Source organism: Lynx rufus, unplaced genomic scaffold, assembly GCF_022079265.1.
Source record: "Lynx rufus isolate CCGP_SWC_20201006 ecotype Redwood Valley unplaced genomic scaffold, mLynRuf1.p SCAF_6, whole genome shotgun sequence".
NCBI lineage: Eukaryota > Metazoa > Chordata > Mammalia > Carnivora > Felidae > Lynx > Lynx rufus.
This window is the reverse complement of record NW_025814878.1, coordinates 142,273,074-142,287,729: the sequence shown is the minus strand read 5'-3', so window position 1 is coordinate 142,287,729 and position 14,656 is coordinate 142,273,074. Positions and strand designations below refer to the sequence as shown.

The 14,656-nt window shown below is 46.7% G+C and overlaps 1 protein-coding gene across 2 annotated transcripts in view; it reads right to left on the bottom strand.

Annotated features, from left to right (window-relative positions):
• Positions 1–14,656, bottom strand: part of CARMIL1 (capping protein regulator and myosin 1 linker 1) — a 311,314-nt gene that overhangs the window by 25,874 nt on the left and 270,784 nt on the right. For both annotated transcript variants that reach the window (XM_047103122.1, XM_047103121.1), the window contains exon 32: positions 2,835–2,947. In XM_047103122.1, the coding sequence (XP_046959078.1) occupies positions 2,835–2,947 (113 nt within the window). The remainder of the gene's footprint in view (positions 1–2,834; positions 2,948–14,656) is intronic.

Genomic DNA, 14,656 nt, shown 5'->3' with positions numbered 1-14,656 from the left:
AACCAACATGGGGGACTTTGAGGAGTCTCAGAAACTCCCCTCCCAAGCCCCCCTTCTCAGGAGGAACGTGGAGGTGGTCAGGCACCAAAATGAGGGAGTGAAAGAAAGAAGGAGGAGACACAGGGCAGGGAGGGCAGCAGGAAGACAGCAGGGGAATGGCCCCTCGTGACACACGGAGTCGGTCAGGCAGCGAGGAAGGACTGGAGAGGAGATTTATACCTTTCTTGGAGATGCGTGGGATAGGGCAGTGACAGCGATAGGGAAAACCAAGCAAATGCAAAGGGGAGAATTATTCACCGCAGGGAAAATAAAAGCTGTAAAGGAGAGGAAACACGACGATGGTGTAACTCAGCCATGAATATTTACATGGTCACGATGAAGTGAACACACTGATCTAACCAACAATTATGATAAACCACATAAGATGGGAGACGAAAAGAGCGTGTGTGGTGGGTAGAAGGGTCACAGTGTGTCAGAGATAAATTATCCTGTATAGTGAGAAGTTAACAGTCATACTTACTATCTAAAACTGAAAAACAGGAAACAGCAAAAAATGTTATTGAAGAATATGGAAGCAAAAATAAAAAAGAAACAGCTAAAGGCATAGGAATTAATTGCCTCTGGGGAATAAGGAGTGGGGAAAGAAACAATGGAGTTTTGTGTGTGTGTGTGTGTGTGTGTGTGTGTGTGTGTGTGTGTGTCTTTTGGTAAAAAGCCTTGTACAACATCTGGCATTTTAAACTATGAGCATTTATAACTCTGATTTCCAAACTTTGTTCATACAGCTTACAGATTTACCTATGCCTAGCCCTTTACGTATCAAATTGACAGACATAAAACAAAATGAAACGAAAAACATAAATAAAAACTTCTAGTAGATTCCATCACTATTTGGTGAAAACTGATGTCTAATTCTGTTTGTGTACTGGAACATACTCCCAGAGCAGAATCTTTGTAGAGAGTGGATTGTGCACCTTGTTAAATTTGCCCCAACTTTCATTCAAAGCCTGTTACAGGAGGCATCCTACGGACACAGGGAATCACATGGAAGCAGGTGTAACACAAATGGTTCAGATCAAACGTGCATAAACCTCTCCACTGATGACATAACAACTTCTGAACTTTAGGAGGAGGGTCTGCGGTTTGCAGAGATACAGGCCAAGACGGTCCAAATTCATTCAACCAGCTGTGACTGTAGGCAGACTACAGACCACAGACTGTCAGACGCTGATGTTATCATGAACAGTAAGACCTAGGTGTTGCTCTGAAGAGAGCAGCATTCTAGGGGGAAAAAAGACTGGAAAGCACATCATGAAAAGGGACTTTCCAGTTGGCTCTGTTTATGTTGGTCTCACTTGAATCTTTTACATTGAAAATACATCTGTCCATTCCTCACACTGTAAAAAAATTTAAAGCCGAAGAAACTCGCAAAGGGTGACGTGTGCTCTAACAGAAAAAAGAAAAAAAAAAGGCGGGGGAACCTGGGTGGCTCAGTCGGTTGAGCGTCAGGTCATGATCTCACGGTTCGTGGGTTCAGGCCCCATGTCGGGCTCTGTGCTGACAGCTCAGAGCCTGGAGCCTGAATCGGATTCTGTGTCTCTCTCTCTCTCTGCCCCTCCCCCACTCATGCTCTCTCTCTCTCTCTCTCTCTCTCTCTCTGTCAAAAATAAATAAACATTAAAAGAAAAATTCTAGAAAAAAAAAGCGTTGGGTCAGCAGGAGAGAAAGAACAATTAATCTAGGGGGTGGGAGAGGAGCCATCGTGAGACAGCTTCAAAGACTGAGTGACATTTGAGCTGGTTCTTGAAGAATGGGGGCACGGCACCCTTCCTAGCACGCCAGGCTTCAAGGCCAGTGTCCAAGAAGACAAATAATTGGGCCCTGAAGCTTAGAACGTGCAGTTAAATTATACTGTTACGGATTTAAAAACTTCACTTCTTTCCAACTCACCACCCTGCTGAAGCAAGATAAGGCACGTCCGTCTACAGAAGGGACCAGCTTCTTCCCTACCTGTGCCCAGCTGGCCCACCCTCGGTTTATCAGGATGGTTTCAATTCATTCCTGGATCTGAGACCTCAAGGTGGAGAACACTTCACAGACACAAATGCGTGTTAAGAGCGTATCTGGGGACAGATCTGCATTTCAGTCGGGGATTAAATAACTGGCTACAAATGATGCTGAACGCTAGAATGTCCCGGGTTAAATGACTGTTAATAAAAGTTCAGAGAAGAACTGTCTTTTAAGGAAACACGACTCAGGAATAAGAAAATGAAGAAACATCTCGGAAGCTGCCCCTGACGCCTCTTCGCTATTTCTGTTGTCATTCTGATGCTACTGAGGCTGTGCCATTTAGCAATGCTACGGGGCCCCCCACAGACCTCAAATGATGAACAAGGAGACTTTAGAAATAAGTAATGTCAGCTGTCAAAGTTCACCACCCTGCCATGAAGGGGTCGTGACAGTGATAAAGCCCTAAACAGATACCTTGCTATGTTCTGTGCTCTATTTTGGAACAGCACAATGGTTCGCAAACTGAAGCATGCCTCAGTGTGCCCTGGGGGCTTAATAAAGTACAGACTGCCTGGTCCCACGTCCAGAGTTTCTGAGTCAGTGGGTCTGGGGTAGTGGCTTCGGAATTTGCATTTTCAGTAAGTTCCCAGTTGACAGTGAGGATTGCTGGTCTGGAGATCACATTTTGCAAACCATGCGAAGAGTAAATCCCACGTAATGTATATAAATAAAACAAACAAACCTTGGAACAGTAAGTTGAGTTGCAACTTAAGAACTTACAGGTGAATCCAACAGTATTATTAGTGACAGGACTCTGAACTCACTTGGAATCCATCTTGGTCACCTTCTTGGTGAAAAATTCATCCACACCTTCGTCCACTCTCCCCATGAGGCCGTTCTGTTCCCCATCTTGGGAGACTATGCTGGAAGCGCAGACCTGCAGACCAAACGGGCGAAATGGCAATTTACGGTCAACGTCACTCGGCAAACGTGACCGTCGCATTCGAGGCACCGCGACACGGGCCCCGGGAAGGACAGGACTGGCTGAGCAGGGCCCTCACGTGCTACGGGAATGCAAATCGCGTGTACAACTGTGGCAAGGGCAGGAGGCAACAAAAGTGAGGAATGCACCAGGACCGCAGAGCCTGGTGCGGGGTTGACGCTGGTGGGCGCGTCAGAGGCGGTGGCCGGGAAGAGCCCACCTTCCTACAGGCGGAGAGAGCATTGCAGGTGATCTGAGGGCAAAGGGAATGCACGGAAAAAAGGCGACAGGTGCTAGGGTCTGACTGGAGATGACCCCAGGGGCCAGGGGCCAATGGAGCGTGGGTGGGTTCAGCTGCTAAGCACAAACCCCGGCAGACGCGAACAGTGGCCACTCGGGTCCCCTCCCCTGCTTCCTTTCTTTCTTGCGGGAAGAAGCCTGATTTCAAGGTGTGAGTACTTATTTGTAGAAGCCAAACCCCATAATTGTATCGCCTGTGACTGGTAGGCATGGCGTAGGATATGATGCTGGTGAGACAGAAGGGAAATCTGCCAGGGGCTCGGGAGCACGGTTTGCTGCAGACAGAGCGTATTTTTTCTGCCTGGTTATACGTGGGAGGATGTGATGTGTGAGCTGCAGCGGCCACCTGGGGCTCAAGGGGGTACAAGCCTGAGGACAAAAGCCAACATGTGGAGGACGACCGAGCAGACGGCAGAAAACATCCAGGTGCTGGAGCTTTGCTGCTGAATAAGCCAGTCCTTGATCCTGAGACTCCTGGGTTTCTTGTTGAGAAAATCAGGATTTCTCACTGTTGAAGCCATCTTTAGTCGCATATCGTTATCTCTAGCTGAACGAATGCTTTCCAGCTAATGATACAAGGACCAATGGTGAACAGCCTTGAATCTCGCACGAAAGAGTGTGGAATTCACTCCGTAGGCGATAGGGACCCCACAGAAGCGTGGCACGGCCCAACCTGTATTTTGCTTAGATAATTCTAGAGCAGCATGAAGTTGGAGAAGCCAGGGACTGTAAGTAGGGGAATCTGATTTTTTTTTTTACATTTATTCATTTTTTGAGAGACACTGAGTGAGAACGCGCAGGGGGAGACAGGGAGACACAGAACCTGAAGCAGACTCCAAGCTCTGAACTGTCAGCACAGAGCTGGACACGGGGCTCGAACCCACGAACCGTGAGATTATGACCTGAGCCGAAGTCGGACGCTTAACCGACTGAGCCCCCCGGGCACCTCTGTAAGTAGGGGAATCTGTTCAGGAACACAAAAGAGATTCCTGTAATAGTCTAGTCTGATCTGGAGGAGGTGAGGAGCAAATTAAGGCCTGGAGAAACGAGAGTACCAAGAAAGGAGCTGCCTCAGATGATGTCGAAGTTTCTAGGCTGGGTGAATGGGAGCACGATTCTAGGGAACATAGGTCAAAAGGCCAGATTTGGGGAAGACGACGATGAGTGCAATTTCTGACAAGCATCTGAGGTGCTGTGGGAAACCCAGGGTCAGGGGTCCAGCAGACGCTTCAAAGCTTGGGTCTCAGGAGAGGAAATCACTTACCAAGTTAGCAACTGTCTTTGAATGGAAATCTCACAGTGAGCTCAGCAATATGTCTGATTTGCGTCTGCAATGGTGTATTAGGTCAATATTTTACACCCAGCGGTTGTAGGCCCTTGAGAAAGAGGGCTTGTCTTGCCCATTCCTTTGGGCACAAGGGCAAATTCTCCTGTGGCTGGGCTATCTGGTCTTGGAGGTCTTGCCACAGAGTGGTGGGGAAGTGGCTTTCTGTAATCCTGATGTGCAAGTGTCAAGTTGCCTCTAGGGGAACTTGGCTGAGGTCTGCAAAGACCTCTGTGTGCGCTGTTTAAAGAAAAAACTGATCATTTGCTTTAGGCAGTTATATCCATTTCACTCGCTGGGAAATCTCCATTATGAACGTGAGCCGTGTGTTTGAGCTCATGTTTGCCAACCGCTGAACATGAGCAGATAACAGATACGGGACAAAAGGACGCTGTGAATAAAAACAATTCTATTTCTCCTCGGGATGGTGCTTTATATCGGAGCAAGGCTTTCCCGGGTCTTCTAACAGAGCAAACAATCAGCCGAGTTGTAGAATTCAGCAATGGCCAGAGAGCTCACGAGTAACTTTTACCACAAAAGGGAAAGGAGCACCGAACTGGCTCAGGGTTAGCACTTTTCCTCTTGTAAAACAATGGAGAGGGGGCTCTCCACAGTAATAATGGTTCCCTGTGTTTGTACAATGCTTCATGGTTTACACGTGTCTTGCACCGTATGATTTCATTTTCATTTGTACCTTCTGCACTGAAAAGGAAAGATAGTTTTATCGTAGTATTTGGTTAGTCACAGCAAACAGGGGGCTCAGAGGGCGAGGGGGACCCACGCAGGTCACCTGAATGATGGATGGGAAGGGTAGGAGCCCAGGACGTACGGTCCTAACACGGGCCTTCCGTCCAGTGCGCCCACGCTTCCCCTCCGAGGCTTCCTCTCAAATTCCCTTTCCCATTCTGAGAAAAAAAAATTACTTTCTACTAGCGTAAATTTCTCCTCTAAGCCCTTTCCTTGCTTCCTGCTTTGACATGGAATTCACCGCTGGCACAGCAAGTTCTCTGGGGTCAGGGAGGAAGGACATCGATGGGTTTCAGTCATGGAGGTCCACGGGGCCCAACAAGCAGCCTGCTTTCCTGTAGGACGAGCGCTTTCAGGGCTGGGTGGACCACAGAGGTGATCCCCCAGGCCGACCGGGTCATGCTAGACACGAAGACACTGCGAGCAGAGAGGTTATGGGAAGTCCAGGATCACCAGGAGACCTTCCAGGGGATGTGGTTTAAAATGCATCGGTTAAGATAGGAAGTGGCGATGTCGGCAGCTTGTATGAAGAGCGGCACAAAAACCGAACGCAAAAATGAAATGCAGTTTGTCAAAACGGTTCGAGGTCAAACACACACGCCGTTTCAGCTCAATTTCTAGCAAAAGGAAAGGAAAGGGACATACAGACATCAGAAGTTCTCCAAATCCCATTTGACTTTGGTCTTTCTATCAAGGAGAATACATTTCAGGCTAAAAAGTGTGGCACGGGGACGCCTGGGTGGCTCAGTCGGTTAAGCGTCCAACTCTTGACTTTGGCTCAGGTCACGGTCTTCACAGTCTGTGAGTTCGAGCCCCGCATTGGGCTCTGTGCTGACAGTGCTGAGCCTGCTTGGATTCTCTTTCTCCTCTCTCTCTCTGCCCCTCCCTGCCTCTGTTTCTCAAAATAAATAAACATAAAAAAATTTTCTTTTTCATTTAAAAAATTAAATAAAAAAATAAGTAAAAAGCGTTGTGTAGTTACTGGGAGAGGGGAGCAGAAGCCCCCTCCCCAGCCAGTCGGAACAGATTGCATCTGTACTCACAGAAAGGCTTCTGCAAACAAAACAGGGCATCGGAATGGCTGCTGGCGGTATTTGAAAAATCAAGAAGGTAGATTTTGCGCCTCTGGGGGATGAATACAGGCTAAAAGGACCATTTGTGAGTGCTTAGAGGATAAGCCGGTGATTATGAGCACTAATGACAATTCAGACCACCCTCCGCCAGGATTATGAAGATGAACGTGCCAGGGAGACACCGTGGGTGGTGCACCTGGCTTCTGACAGGAGCTGTCAGACCTCTAGTAATGTCTCCACAGGCCGCACAGAGAGAGATGGGCAGGAAGGAAGGACAATTAGTGTATTATTAGTAACTCTGAACACACACACACACAGAGCGCTAATTAGCGAGCTGAACAGTCCTGGAATTTTACATGCATACATTAGGCAGTAAGAAACAGGCAGCAGTGAGAGCTAAGCGGTCAGATCAGGAAATAAGGGACCCAAAAGACATAAAATGAAGGAACTATAATAAAAACGTAAGGCAAAAATTAATGAGCTTAAGAGGACTAATAAAACTAAAAGATGATTCTCCAAAAAAAGACTAATAAAAGAGCGAGCCTCACAAAATTAGGAGAGAAGCATGAAAATATATCAGAAATGAAAAAAAACATGGGGCACAGAAACACGATACAGGAGAGATTAAAAAGTTATGAGAATTCTATACACGACTAAATGAACGATTAGACTAAGTGGACAAAATCCTAGAAAAATATGAATGGCCAAAATGGTCTCAAGGAGAATTAGGTAATCTGATTAGACCTATAACGAAAGGCATCAAATCCCTACGAAAGGAATTCTGCACAGAAGTATCACCTGCGCACACACAACACATCGGGCCCAGATGGCTCCCCAGGAGAGGAACAGAAAATCTCTGCTGTGTACAAACTGTCCCAGAGAATAGGAAAGGAGAATTTCCGAACTAATTTTATGAAGATGGTATAATTCTGAAACCCAAAGCAGATGGATGGTCTAGACGAGAATAAGAAAACTATAGATCTCTCTTCTTTACGCACATAGATTAAAAAATCCCAATAAAATATGGTAAACGAAGCCCAGCAGTATATTAAAACAAAGCAAGAATATACACCTGAAATGAATATAACACTGTATGTTAATTATACTAGAATTAAACAAAAAAGCAAGAGTATCATGATTATTAAGAATGGTATACAACATTAGAAAGGTCGGTCAGTGCAATTCACCACGACAGCAAAACAAAAGAGAAAAATAAATGATCAATTTCCAGAACTACTGAAGAAAAAGCCAATCAAATTAAACTGCTATTCATTGAAAACAAATTTAGCAAACTAGGAAGGAAACTTTCTCAACTGATTAAATAACCACAGAAATGGCTACACGCGCCTACCCAGTTTGTATGCTCTCCTCTACTCAGTATCAAAACCCGACCAAGTGAAACACATTATCTTCCCAGGTGTTCTTGCACCTGAGGCTCGAAATACGGCTCATGACATGCCTGAGAGTAAAACCAATACCAGTCACTGAGGTGGTTACAGCTATTAAAAAACTCACTCTCATCACGTTTACTCAACACAGTACTGAAAAGTCCTGGCCACAGCAATCGGACAACAAAAAGAAATAAAAGGCATCCAAATTGGTAAGGAAGAAATACAGCTTTCACTAGACATGATACTATACATAGAAAAATTGCTAAAGATTCCACCAAACAATTATTAGAACTGATAAATGAATTCAGTAAGGTTGCAGGATACCAAATCAATATACAGAAATCTACTGCATTTCCATACACTAATAATAATGTAGCAGAAAGAGAAATTAAAAAAAAAACAATCCCAGGGCGCCTGGGTGGCTCAGTCGGCTAAGCGGCCAACTTCGGCTCAGGTCATGATCTCATAGTTTGTGAGTTCAAGCCCCAGGTCGGGCTCTGTGCTGACAGCTCAGAGCCCGGAGCCTGCTTTGGATTCTGTGTCTCCCTCTCTCTCTCTCCCCCTCCCCTGCTCATGCTCTGTCTCTCTCAAAAATAATTAAACATTAAAAAAATTGAAAGAAGAATCCCATTTACCAATGCATCAAAAAGAATAAAACGTCTAGTGATAAACTTAATCATGATGGTGAAACATCCTTACTCGAAAAACTATAGAACACTGAGGAAAAAACTGAAAATGAGAACACAAATGGAAAGAAGGTCCATGCTCATGGATTGGAAAAACAAATATTGTAGGATGTCCATACTATTCAAAGCAATCTACAGATTTAATGCATTCCCTATGAAAATACCAACAGCATTTTTCTAAAAACTAGAATACTAAAATTTGTATGGATTGCAAAAGACCCCAAATAGCCACAGCACTCCTGAAAAAGAACAAAACTGGAGGTATCACCACCCCAGATTTCAAGACATATGACAAAGGTGTAATAATCAAAACAGTATGGTACTGGCACAAAAACGGACACACAGATCAACAGAACAGAACAGAGAGACCAGAAATAAACCCACAATTATATGGTCAATTAATCCTCAACAAAGGAGGCAAAAATATGCAGTGAGAAAAAGACAGTCTCTTCAACAAATTGTGTCGGGACAACAGGACAGCAACATGCAAAAGAATGAAACGGGACCACTTTCTCACATCATATACAAAAGTAAACTTGAAATTGATTAAGGACCTAAATGTGAGGCTTGAAATCAGACAATAATTTTATGACCATTGGCCAGAGCAACAATTTTCTAGATATGTCTTCTGAGGTAAAGGAAACAAAAGCAAAAATAAAACTCTTGGGACTACATCAAAATAAAAAACTTCTGTACAGCAAAGGAAACAATCAACAAAATTTAAAGACAACCTACTGAATGGGAGAAAATATTTGCAAATGACATATCCCTTATAGGGTTAGTGACAAAGATATATAAAGAACATCTACAACTCAACACATACACACACACACACACCCCCCAAATAATCCAGAAGACACGAACAGACACTTCTCCAGAGAAGACATCCAGGGGGCCAACAGACACATGACTACATGCTCAACATCACTCATCATCAGGGGAACGCAAAACAAAACCACAATGGGGTATCGCCTCACACCTGTCAAATCAAACACAAGAAACAACGAGTGTTGGTGAGGATGTGAATAAAAAGGAACCCTCATGTGCTGCTGGTGGGAATGCAAACTGGTGCAGTCACTGTGGAGGTTCCTCAAAAAACTAAAGAATTACCACATAATCCAGTAATTTCACTACTGGGTAGTCACCCAGAGAATACGGAAACCCTAATTCAGAAAGCTATCGCACCCTTGTGTTTACTGCAGCCTTATTCACAAGAGCCAAATGACGGAAGCAGCCCAAGTGTCCACCTATAAATGAGTGTATAAAGAAGATACGGTATACATAAGGTATGGAACATTGCTCAGTCATTGAAAAGAATGTAATCTTGCCAAATCTTGCCAGAGACATGGATGGAGCTCGAGTGTATTATGCTAGTGAAATAAGCCAGTCAGAGAAAGACAAATACCATATGACTTCACCCGTATGTGGAATATAACAAACAGGAAAAAAAAGAGACAAACCAAAAAAACCAATTCTTAACTACGGAGACTACATTGATGGTTCCCAGAGGGAGGCAGGGGGGAGGAATGGGGGAAATAAATGAAGGGGACCGGACAAGACGACATTGAAATTCCTTCCAGCCTTGTGGTACCGTCATTTGAAACACGTGGGAGATGACAGATTACTGGGATTTGGTCGGTTTTAATCAGAGTTGGCTAACTTCGGCCCTGGGCTAAGCAGTGTGGGGCCGCGCCAGAAACGGGGCCGGCTGACGCTGACGTGTCAGGTGGAGCAAAGCCACTGCATGATGTACGGTAATAACTCAGAGGATGACCACAGGCAGGTCGGTTACTTGCCCTGGGCGTCCCACTCCCTTGAACAAGGAGTAGATCGTCCGTAGAATTCCTTCCAGTGGAGAAGCGGCTAGTTAGCGGCCCGCGCAGCTAGAACCTGGCTTCTGAATCTCATTCTGCTGTGCAGATTTTTTTTAACACGCTTATTTTTGAGAGAGTGAGCGAGAGAGCAGGGGAGGGGCAGAGAGAGAGGGAGAGAGAGGATCCAAAGCAGGCTCTGTGCTGAGAGCAGCGAGCCCGACGCGGGGCTCAGACCCACCCGCCGCGAGATCATGACTTGAGCCAAAGTCGACGCTTAACCCCTGAGTCACCCGGGCGCCCCTCAATGGTTTTTCCTTTAGGGGATGCTTTTCCCCTGTGGGGGCGCCAGGCGAGGGCAGCAGAGGCGGTAGCTAACGGGCAGTGGATGGGTACGAAGCCCGGGCGAGCACGCTGGCCCCGGCCCTTGGGCGTCATGGTCAGGTTCTCAGGCTCCCGAGGGGCAGCGACCCGGCCAAGCTCTGGCTAACGGTATCACTGTCAGACCGGCCTATCAAACCTCCTGGTGTGAACCTGAGTGCCTCCTGTCATCCTCCAGCTGAGCGGACGGGACTCCAAGGACCAAAGACGAGGAAGAACCGTAAACGAAAGCAGCCTGGGTCCCCGAATGACCTCCGTGGGGTCCCCTGGCCAGACATGCGCACGTCGGACTATGATGTGAGCAAGAGGCACATTCTCAAATACCAGGGACTTGTCCTAATATCCACCCCCACTACCCTTCCCTCTCCCACCTGTCGTGCCCTTCCACAGGTACGCGGGCACACCCTGGTGCTTGGAAAATGGCATCGCCACTCTTCGTTTACCCACGTGAAGCTCCCAGCCCCGAGGCAGACTCTCTAAAAGTCATTTCCACTAGGGGTGTAATTTTTGAATGTGAATTTTTATAAAATAGTTGGCTTGCTCCTTAATGAAATCAGTAAAAAATTCACCAAATTAGAGTAGCTAAGGGTGATACACATCCATTTCTAGGGACATTCTTCTCTTCTCCTCCACTACAGTGTCAGGGAAGGGGAACAGGAGACAAAGGGGAAAGCAAATATTAATATAGTAAAGACAGTTAATATTAATAAAACGGCAATACTAGCTCTGAGGAACAATATTTACATTTAATAAAGGACTGTATACTTTTATTCCATTTTTTCTCATGACAGCTCAATAATGTGGGCAGGATTTTATTTTATTATTTTTTAATGTGCATTTATTTGAGTGTGAGCAGGGAAGGGGAGAGAGGGGGAGAGAGAGAGAGAGAGAAAGAGAGAGAGAATATGAATCCCAAGCAGACTCCACACTGCCAGCCCAGACCCCGATGTGGGGCTCGAACCCATGAGCCATGAGATCATGACCTGAGCCGAAATCACCGAGCCCCCCAGGCGCCCCAGTGCTGGTATTTTAGAAGCAAGCTTAGAAAGATCCCATGTCCAGACACACATTGCCAGGGAAAGAGAGAACCTGCCAGAGCTCCAGCTCACGTCTGTCTCTCACAACTACACTCCGAGATTCAAGTCTACAGACGAAGCAGCCACAATGTAATGTTGAAGTGTTCTTACATACACATTAATGAAATGCAAAAAAAGAAGAAACTGGTATATTTTATCTCGTCATTAAAATAAATTGGGGTGTTTTTTTTGGTTTGTTTTTATAGAGGTTCAGTAAAGACTTAAAATGTACAGGTAAAATGTCTGTATCAATTATTCCTAAGATGTCTGGTAGTTTAGAAGCACTGTAGTTTGACCGAAGATTGAATTTTTATTATTTTTTAAAAATAGTTGTCTACTCTTCATATCTATGTAGATATTTATTTGTGTATTTTTGGCACAGGAACCAAAGTTACGACACAGTAATCCAAGTTTGGCCCCACAGAAACGGACACGTTGGCATTTAACTTAGCCTTGTGGGCTATCAGAGTGCATATGTGGCCTTTGTCCTGGTTCCTGACACAGAGTTTCTAAAATCCTTGCCATCTCCTGAGTGACAGAGCTAATGGGGGCATCTTTTGATACTTAGAGCAAGCCCTTTCCAACCGTTTCTGAGTTTACGATAAAAAGCTTGGGGGCCCCCAGGCAGCTTCAGGATAAGGGCTGGTTGTCAGAGAAACCAGCCACATAATAGGACAGCTGGAACTTCCAGCCCGATCCCTGACCCCGGGGAGGGACGAGGGCCTGGTGACGGAGCTGGTCACCAACGACCAACGATTTCATCGTGCCCAAGCCTACTTAACGGAACCTCCACGAACACCCCCAAGTGATGAGGTTGGCAGAGCCCCCGGGGACACACGGAGGTGTGTGTGTGGGTGACCTGCCCAGAGAGGGGCTTCTCTCACCTCAGCCTACACATCTCACCCATGTGGCTGTCCCTGAGCCGCGTCCTTTATGATCAACCGGTAGTAGTAAGTAAAGTGTCTTCTTGAATTCTTCTAGCAAATTATCATACCTGGGGAGCAGCGTGTGGGACCCTCTCTAGAATTTACAGTCAGCTGCTCAGAAGTACAGATGACACGCTGGGACTGGTGTCTCAAGTGGGGGTGCCCCTGAGCCCCTAACCTGTGGGGTCCAGCTTAACTCCAGGTAGTGCCAGAGCTGAACTGTAGGACGCTCAGTTGGTGTCCAGAGTCGAAGAATTAGTTGGGGAAGGGGGTGCCGGGTGGGGGAACCCACACAGTTGGCGTCAGAAATGCTAAAAGTAAAAAGAAAAGGAAAGCCACACCTTGGTTCTGAGCATTCTGATACTTAGGAAGGCTCGTAGGGGCATCCGAGGTCAAGGGCAAGCGCTAGAAAGTTAAAACAGACTTAGGACAGACGGAGTCTCCTCGGTCCGAGCAAAAGCAAACCAAGCAGCAACAGAAGTGACCGTCGCTATGGAACGCTAGTGAGGAAGACAAACCGTCAGCCCCTCATCCTCAGCTGAAAACGGGGCCACGTCGCGGCCTCGAGACACAGGAAGACACTTTGAAAACCGCAAGCGCTGTGGCATCCGAGGTTCGTCCAGTTTCGCCGCGAGCCCAAAGGGAAGCGAGCCGCGCCAGTTTCTCACCTGCCAGACCTCTGGGAAGAAGCCAGATGGCCTCGGAGCCACGGCCACAGCCCTCCACCTCAGGACACAGCCCGGGTCCCGGCAGGGCTCCCAGGATGGGACAGCCCGAGCCCACGCGGCCCGGCTCCGCCGTGGCCGAAGCTAAACCCTCCGCGGCATATGCCTGTGCGTCCCTCCACGAGGACCCTATCTCAGCCGTCTTCCCTCCCCTTCTTGGTTTTTAAATACGTCCACAATATTCTCTTTCTGTGGGTCACTGACTTCATCAAGGAAACGCTTCTGCCGCCGTTTTGCGTACAAGTTACGCTGCTAATGACTCTCTACGCGGAGAGAGCCACAGAGGGGCCGTTTATTCAGTAACCACCTCGAATCCAGAGTGGGGGAGGTCATCTTTTCCCCTATCTAAAAAGGCCTCATTTAAAAAAAGTTCAGAGCGCCTGGGTGGCTCAGTCGGTTAAGCGCCGGACTTCGGCTCAGGTCATGACCTCACGGTTTGCGGGTTCGAGCCCCGCGTCGGGCTGCGTGCTGACAGCTCAGAGCCCGTGGAGCCTGTTTCGGATTCTGTGTCTCCCTCTCTCTCTCTGCCCTCCCTCACTTACGCTCTGTCTCTCTCTCAAAGATAAACAAACACTTAAGAAATTAAAAAAAATAAAAATAAGATTTGTAAAAGTGTATTCTTCTAAGAATATGTAACAGTGGACTAAAAAGTTAAAATCAAGTAAATCAGAAAACAAAGCACTAAAGCTGTTTCCTTGTTTTTTTTGGGAAACCAGGTCATGCTTTTCAGATTCCAATGAGAAATTAACCAACACAAGAAGCCTGAACAGGGATGAATAAATGATTGACCGCGCACATAATTATTGTGACCTTTACCCATCGACGCCTCCAGTCATCCACACGGCATCCTCTAAGTACCTCTGACCCTCCACCCTATTCTGAAACCACACTCACCACTGAGCATAAATCCAAGGGTAATAAACTACCTGCCTTCCTACATGAGGCTTAGAGACGAGGAGGAGAGAGTGCTTCGAAAACACTATGACAAGAGCTAGAAAGGCAGCTATAACAGTCATGAACAGCAGGCACTGGAAGAGCCACGGCCTCCATGGCAGGTTGTTCAGGCGGGGCACTGTGCACATCCGGTCTGTGAGAATGGCCTCCCCTGGAGTCCTACAAGCACAGCCTTACGGGAGCACAGACGTAGAGACCGAGAGGGCTTCCTGGCACACTGAGGCAAGAGGAGATCTGAAAGATGAGTGGTTGTCAGCCCAGGAGGTGTGT